Source organism: Mus caroli, chromosome 7 (assembly GCF_900094665.2).
Source record: "Mus caroli chromosome 7, CAROLI_EIJ_v1.1, whole genome shotgun sequence".
Lineage (NCBI taxonomy): Eukaryota > Metazoa > Chordata > Mammalia > Rodentia > Muridae > Mus > Mus caroli.
The window spans coordinates 136,526,956-136,535,228 of NC_034576.1; the positions used below are offsets into that span (position 1 = coordinate 136,526,956).

Here is an 8,273-nt window from a genome sequence, read left to right on the forward strand (position 1 = left end):
CACTCTACCCTGAAATGTATTTGTGATCAGGATCTGGTTATTTTTAAAAAGCCTTTGGTGAGATTTTTAAAAATTTTCCAAGTGATTATTCTATACTGTGAAACAGAGCATCTAGTCACGTTCACCATAGAGTGCAGTCTCTCTATTTCTGGAATCATCATCAGTAAGGATGAAGCATTCAGCTTGAGCACTTCCTTAAATACAAAAGTGGCATTTATCTTTGGAACACAGAACAACTGTTTGCATTTTCCTGCATGCAATGAGGGTGTTGATGCAGGCATTTCAATAGTTTAATCAATCCAAAAGCTATATTGAATTGACGCTAAAGATCTCTGAACATCCAATATATCTACACTTGTTAAAATTAATTACATCATTTAACACTTCCATGTGCATTATAGTTTTTAAGTGTTTTACAGTCATTTTTATTAATAAATGCTAAATGGATAAGAAATTCATGCTATAAAATTACTATGCATATGCTGCGTTTTTAGTTTTACTATTATTTCTTTCAAATATTTTCCCCAAGTGGAAAGTCCATGACTCATAAACCAGTCAGTCTCACAACTGAGACAGAGACAGAGAAATCTGGGCTGCTTCCCTCCCTCCCTCCAAGACAGACTCGTTTCCTCTCCCGAAAGCCAAAGGGTCTCAGAGAAGCCCACCTGGGAAATTCTGTCTGGCCCTGAAATAGCAGAAATAGCAACAAAGCCCAGCCAGGATGCTCCAGACACAACCCAGGACACATGATTCCTTTTGCTGCTGATTGGTAAGGAACATTCCAACTTCCCCATTAGGAAACATGCTGTACTTACTACACACACACACACACACACACACACACCATTATACAACTCAAGTGTAGTTTTTAAATGTTGATGCTAACACATTTATCAATGATAGGATTAAAAATCAAAAACCTCAGATTCTAGAACTCTCAATAGTCATTGGACCCCTGAGAAGTTAAAAACAAAATCTGCATGTGGGTGTCATTTTATTCTACTTATCCTGTTCTGGAATGTGGTGTGAGCCCACTCTCTTTCAGCTGTGGAAGCCACTGCTTGCTAGGGGTTGCCTGTATGGCCTGGCACTGTTGTTGGGATAGGGATCTTGATGGAAGGTTTCTTGTCATCTACAAATGTGTCATCTGAGAACATCTGTCTAATCAGACAACAGTGCTAATTTATGAGCTGCTGACTTGGAGCAGAGATGTGATCGATCTACTGGGATGATGCTATACAGAAGAAATTCAGTAGCCCTCCCTTATCTGGACACTGATAGTGGACAACCTCCTGAGGTGAACATCTACTCACCAGCCCTGTAACTCCAGCCGGGAATATGGATGGAGAGTTGGTTGGTGTGGCTGCTACTGGTACATGTTGCATGGTCCTCTTTCTCCTTTCGTCCTGGGACCTGGTTCCTTCCCACGTCTGCCAATTTGACATTTTCCAGTGGAGGGGAGCCAGTCCGAGGGCATGTGCCACTCCCCAAATGTACTGGCACCAATGCTGGGCTCTCTTTCCAGTGACCACCTTGTGGCTGGCCCCATTGTGGACCTAGGAGGTCCTGCTTTCCCTCTGAGAGTTCCTGTGATAGAGCTGTGCTGATTGGCTCTCCATTAGCTGAGCTGTCTACTCCATCTGCTGTTAACTGGTGGGAACTACAGCGGAGGCTGAGAGACAGGACAGACCTGTGCATTTTGGGGCTAGCAATTTGAGGTCGCTCAAGGGGAACAGAAAGAGACTTGTCCAAGTAGTAAATGGCATTGGGACACTGCTGAGACACCCGGAGGTGGACACAAGAACTGAACACCAGTGGGACTTTTCTCGATGGTGAATTGTCTGAAGAAAAACTGTCCTCATTGTCATTCATGTGGGGGACCCAGTAGTCCTGCCTTGCACTCAGCCTTGAGTGAGCCTGGGAAACCTTCATCCCCTCTACGGAGCCATTGCTGGGGAACTCTGTACAGGTGAAGGGTCTATTGTGCTGACAGAGATGGGCATCACTAGCCAGAACTGGGGGCTCTTGGAACAGAGCATTCTTGGCCTTGCACTTGGGACACAGTGGGTCCCTAAAAGTGTCCCATATCAAGCTGCTGGCTGGAGGGCCCACACGTCGGGCAGTAATGGTGATAGACGAGAAACCACTGTGGGAACCTTTGCCTAGATTGTCCCCTGTAGACAGCGGTTCTGTCTCCAGTCCTTGATCATCTGATGGAGTCAAAATTCCCAATCTGTCTGGAGATAGAGCAAATCGTCTGTGCATGCTCACTCCATCGCGCCTGGCCAAAGCTGGCTTTGTGGGACACAGCCGAGGCTGAGCAATTGCATGTGGCAATATTGCTCCATTTTCCATAGATTTCTTTTCATCAATCAGCCGGGAAATGACCACAGGCGATATCATTCTTGTGCTCTGTGATGCCAGTGTCTCCTAGAAAATAGAAAAAAAAAAACAAAAACCTCAATTATTCCAGCAGTTCATAGGAATGCAGGTAGTGAACTCTTACAGGCCATGGGGAGGCTGGAGAAGGAGCACTTGGGTTTCTCACTAAGGCACTCTTGATGCCAAACCCGAGCATTCTGGGGGGATGGAGACCTAGGTATGTTTGTGAGGAAGTAATGTTCTGAACACCTTAGGAAAATCAAATGTCCACGTTCAATTTCCCAAACAAGCTTTCTCTTACTAGAATGGATGTACCAAGATGGATGTATACCAATCTACATAGTATAGTAGCTCAATGCTATTCTATGAGGAGCATTGGTCCAAATTTAAATGATCAAGGAATTCCATGCTTCGTAATTAGCAGTTCTTAAGCCCTTATGTAAATCACTACGTGTAGAATAAGGCATGTTGGGCCCCATTTTGGCTCTGGTTTGAGCCTTGAGGACAAACTTGAGCTTGGTTTGAGTTTTGAGACCGGTCTCAGTCACTTCCGTATCAGGGTGGCTCAGCAAGACCTGTTTGGTCCTGCCTCTGCACCCTCCATCACCCTTCCCTGCCTCCTACATCATCTTACCCCATCAAAAAAAAAAAATCCCCCTTCCTATGCTCCAAACTTAAATAAGTGAGAGGCTGATGCCATAAAGTTGAGCTCCTGCTTTGACAAGATTCCTGGCTCAGTGTGTTTCTTTGGGGCCATCAACACTCGCCATCCAGCTCAGCCCCGGAAAGACCCTGGCAGGACTGGGACCGCAAAGGCACTGTGATTTTTTTTTTAAACCATGTTTAACCAGATAAAGAATAAAGAGGAGAATCTGTCTCTTCTTGTGTTTTCATGTATTCTGCAGAAGGCTGACCCCAGCCCAGCACTCAATGTGACCACAGCCCAGCACTTAGTGTGACAGAGCCCTCTGGACCTTGTGTACAAAATTGCAGAGACTCTGAAATAGTGATAGAAACTATAGCCTTGGAAGCCAAAAGGCATCGATAGGGTGCGCAAATATTCAAGAGCAGATCTCAAACCCTAGCGTACCTTAGAATCACCTAGAACATTGTGAGCACAGGTCTGAAATTCTGAGTGTGGACTACTGAAGATGTTAGCCCACATGCATACACTAGCAAACCTGATGGAGGTGATTTAGGGAGCATGAACAGAGTCACAGCTGGTCTGCTACCATCTCAAGAAAAAGCATCTATAAGGGGTAGGCCTAGGTACCATGGAAGAAAGCTTGGGTTTGCCTTTCTCAAGATGTAAGAACAAATATAGTATTTGCGTTTCCTTCATGGCAGATTTAATATTCATTTATTTAAATAACTAAGTGTTCTCCTCTATCTGGACATGTGACTCTACATACAACCCTGCAATGACACAAGCTAGATTCATTTGGGATAAGGGACTCTCGATTGAAAAAAAATGCCTCTGTAAGACTGGCCTATAGGCAAGTCCATAGAACCCTCTTTCTTGATTGATGATTGATATGGGAGGACCTTGCCGACTGTGAGAGATGCAACCCCTGGGTTGGGATTCCTAGGTGTAACTAGAAAATATGCTAAGCATGTCATGAGGAGCAAGCCAGTAAGCAGCACCTTCTATAGACCAGTCTGTCCTTGAACTCAGAGATATGCCTACCTCTACCATACAAATGTATTTACTCTTTATGTGAGAAGTCACAAATTTCAAAAGCTAACCAGAGATGGGGGTGGGGCATGGGGAGTCCATTTTAAACCTCCTTCAGTGTTTAAAAACAAAGTCTTTCCAACTCTTAGACAAGGACAACGCTTCAAACATCTCTTCCAGCCACACTGACACCTTCCACTTCAAGGTCTTTCTGCAGTTCAAGGTCAACTTCATGGAGTGAAGATGCCTTCCTAGCACCTCTGTTGCTACAGTATAGAGTAATAATTACCTGTAGTTTGCAAGACCCAGATGCCCATGACTCCACCTTAGACAAATCAGTATAACCTAGAGGGCTAGAGACAGGTCCTTTTATAGCATCTGTTTCCAGCAGGCTTCCCTTGTCTCCATGGAACTCTCCCTACTCCACTCTTCTCCCTGTAGCACTCCCATGGCTACGATTTGCAAACAAGAAAATGACAGTGCACCTGGAGCCCATTTGACAGTACACAGTCCCTCCCCATCCTAGTTAAATTTAGTTCTGATAATAATTGTTCCTGTGCACCCTGCTATGGGTGTAATCATACCCAGTGGGAATTCCTTTGACATTGATCTTTGGAGGAAAAAAAAATAAAACGCAACTTGGAACCTGCAGTGTTGTTCTTATTCTGCAGGGCAGTGTTTCCTCAAACTTGGACCAGTGATAACCTGGGTTTAAAAATCTCACAGGGTTGAGGTAGATACCCGAACACCTTAATCTCCAGGCTTAAGTTGATTCAGGACCTGTTGGGATGAGGTCTAGAATCTGTATTTGTAACCAGCTCCTTGGTGGCCCTTGAGGGTACATAGACATAGAAGAAAGAGGGTGAACTGACTTAGAACCTGGAACCCATCCTGAGTCATGGTTCTCAGAGACCCCAGACCTCAGAGAAGCCTTGATATGCATGGCTGTAATCCTAGGAAAAGATGGAAATGGAGTCTGTTAAAAGGTACCCTTCCTGGAACTGGAATGTCCAATGTCACAGGACCCCAATCTTGGTCTCAGGATCCTGTGAGAGTCTGGCTGGGCCTTGGAGTCAGTGCCACTGTATTGTTAGGAATAAAGAGCTGCCAGTTCTGCTTGGACCTCACACAGAAAAGACCCTGATACTGGCAGTGACAGTCTGGTTCCTCCAGGCAGAGCTCAGGAACATATTTGCTGAGGGCTTCCTTGGGGGCACAGGCTTTGGGCATCATCCCAGTAGGTCCTCGAGGCCCAAGGGAGCCTATATAAAGAGTCAGCTGCCATTTCACTACCTGAGGCCTGGAAAGTGTGACTGTGATTTTTGACTCCATCAAAAGGAAGAGGAGAGAATGATAATGAGATGTGTGACTCTGAACTGATTTCCCAAGCTCTTGTTATTCAGGGTGACACTGTTCCTGGCTGAATTCATGCTGGTCAGAATCATGTCCAGGAAAAACTGTCTGATTCTCTTCTTTATAGGCAAGGTATGAAGAAGAAAGAGAGATGCCAGTGTGATGGTGTTAAATGTCGAAGTGAGCCTTGTTTTAGTTTCTTTTCTGCTACGTGATAAAATACCCTGACAAAAGTAACAGGAAGGAAGAAAGGAAGGAAGGAAGGAAGGGAGGGAGGGAGGGAGAGAGGGAAGAAAGGGAAGGAGGGTGGGTGTTATTTAGCTCACAGTTCAAGGCATAGTCCATCATGGAAGGAAAGATAAAGCAGCAGCGGCAGCAGCTAAAAGAAGCTCCTCACACTGTGTCCACAATATAAAGGCCCCAGCTCGCACCAGTGACATGATGCTACCCACAATTAAGATAAGTCCCACATCACTTAACTCCAGAGAAACACCCACAGATTTTTTCCAAAGTCCCATCTCCCAGGTGATTCTAGATTTTGTCAAGTCAACATTGAACACTAATTATTACAGGCATTTGTATAAATTACATTTCCCACGACTCAGCAGAGATTAGTAAATAATTGATGTGATCAAAGCATCAGAAGCATCGAATTGGACTTGCCCATAGCTGCTATTTTTGTGTTGCCTATAACATTGAAGTTATAGGCAAACCATACACTTGGTGATTCGGATGACAAATATTTATTGAACACCTATCTACATGCCAGGTGCATACTGAGTATTATAAACCCTTGTGGTCTGCTGGAATTAACTCCCTGGAGATACTATCCAAAAAAATCATTAGGTTGAGGGTTGACAAAAGATCCCCAAAATAAAATTAGAGGAATTAAAATAGAAAAGAGGGACTTTTCACCTTTTAACATATATTCCAATATTCCTGTAAAAACAAGTTTCATTTATCAAATCTAGTTTTCTCACTGAAACCAATAGATAATCAAATACAATATGCAACTTAGGGTTGGGAAGATGGCTTGCTTGGTGAAATGCTTCTGCATAATCATAGAAACTTGGATTTGGATCTGTAGCACCCACGTAAAAAAACAGGTCACGACAGCATGAGCAACAGCATGTGCCTACAAACACTGCTAGGGAGGCAGGATCAAGATGACCCTATCGCCAAAAATGAGGTGTAAACTAATCAACAAAGGCACTGATGTCAACCTCTGGCCTCTACATGCACAGGTGAATATAGCTACACACACACACACACACACACACACACACACAATCACCACCACCACCACCCCGAAAAGAAGAGACAAATTATACAAGTACAGTTTGTTTCAAATCAAGCTACTTTGGGGGCACACCCCCCTCTGCCTTTTAACTAAAGGTTAACTAAAGGTGGCTTTGAAGGGAGATATCTTTCATGTAAAATAAAGTTAAAAGATGTAAGACTTGATTTGAAAGGATGTAGGAAACCGTCAGTTTTGAAAATGATACATTTTAAAATGAGCGGGAGCCGGGCTGGGTTTGAGTCTGGCTTTGGCAACAGAGCATCTCTGACCACTGTCTTCTGAGATCATGGTTTCCATCCTCTTGCACATAGACGCTGGCTGCTGTTGATGTCTTCTAAATGTTTTAAGAGATTGATTTATCTTAAGCGTTTCCAGCAGGATTTTGTAGAACTGGTAACTGTTTTCAGAGTTCCGGGCTTCTTATCGACTGCCTTTGCTTTTACTTATGTCGTGAGGCATATGACTAAGAAGGACAGGCATCGTTTTCTAAGTTGAAATAAGAGGCAGGTAAGTGTCAGATACTCAAAGCAATCCCACCCTGAGCCACTGAGGTGAAAATGGCTTTCTTCCTGCAGCAATTTATATCTCCAAAGGAGAAGCACGCAGTATGATCTGTCTTTGAAATATGTCTTTCTCCCCCTTGGGTGAGACAATTCTTTCCTTTGCCAGTAGAGCTCTGCAACCTATGACTGTACTTTCCAGATTGGAATCTATCTCCTCATAGACACCCTCTGCCCCAGTTGCCTCTGCCTGCTGCATACCTGCTTCCCTCCACAGAGCAGGCCTAGAAGTATCAATGCTGGGTAATCTGTCAACCTCATACTGCGGTGTCCCGGATGCAAGAGCAGTTCAGGCTTGCATTTATTCTGTGGAGAAGCAATGGAGACACGGGGCTTCAAAACAAATGGGAAATGGGAGCCTCGCTTGCTCCTCATCTCAAAGCCATTGTCTTTCTGCACAGTCACTGGAGACGAGAGGGTTCAGGCATGCATCCCAGCAGTAAAAAGCTGGCTAGAATCAACCTTTCACCTGTGTTTTTATTGTGGTTAACAGATATAAGAGTTGTCATCTTACCCATGCTGAGTGTCCATTTCCCCGTGTCCAGTGCATTCTATAATGCTATGTAGCCCTCACCATCCATTTTCAGAACTCATCTCATAAAACTAAAATTCTGCTCCCATTAAATAAAAAGTCCTCATTCCCTCCTCCTCACAGCCACTGGAAACCAAGAAGAATCAATGCTTTTAAACAGGGGGAAGGCAGTTAGTAAATCTCAGCGTGTGCAATTGCCTCTTATAATCTGCAGAATTTAAAAATAAAAATTATAAATCTCTTAAATGACGCTGAATTTGCTCATATTGGAGTGGTGCATGAAAGAAGAAAGCCATGAAAATTGATGTGCATTGTTAATGCATGCTTTTTAAACACAGGGGAAATAAAGGATAATCAATAAAGGAAAATCAATATTTTCTTATGTATATATTCCTGTATTGTCCTAAGTTTCTTTCTTGTGTATGTACATCTGTTTGTGTGCAGATGCACCAACACACACACACACACACA

The 8,273-nt window shown here is 43.8% G+C and overlaps 1 protein-coding gene across 2 annotated transcripts in view; it reads right to left on the reverse strand.

Annotated features, from left to right (window-relative positions):
• The window catches only part of C7H10orf90 (chromosome 7 C10orf90 homolog), a 90,206-nt gene that overhangs the window by 72,294 nt on the left and 9,639 nt on the right, over nt 1–8,273 (reverse strand). For both annotated transcript variants that reach the window (XM_021167523.1, XM_029479182.1), the window contains exon 3: nt 1,314–2,430. In XM_021167523.1, the coding sequence (XP_021023182.1) occupies nt 1,314–2,430 (1,117 nt within the window). The remainder of the gene's footprint in view (nt 1–1,313; nt 2,431–8,273) is intronic.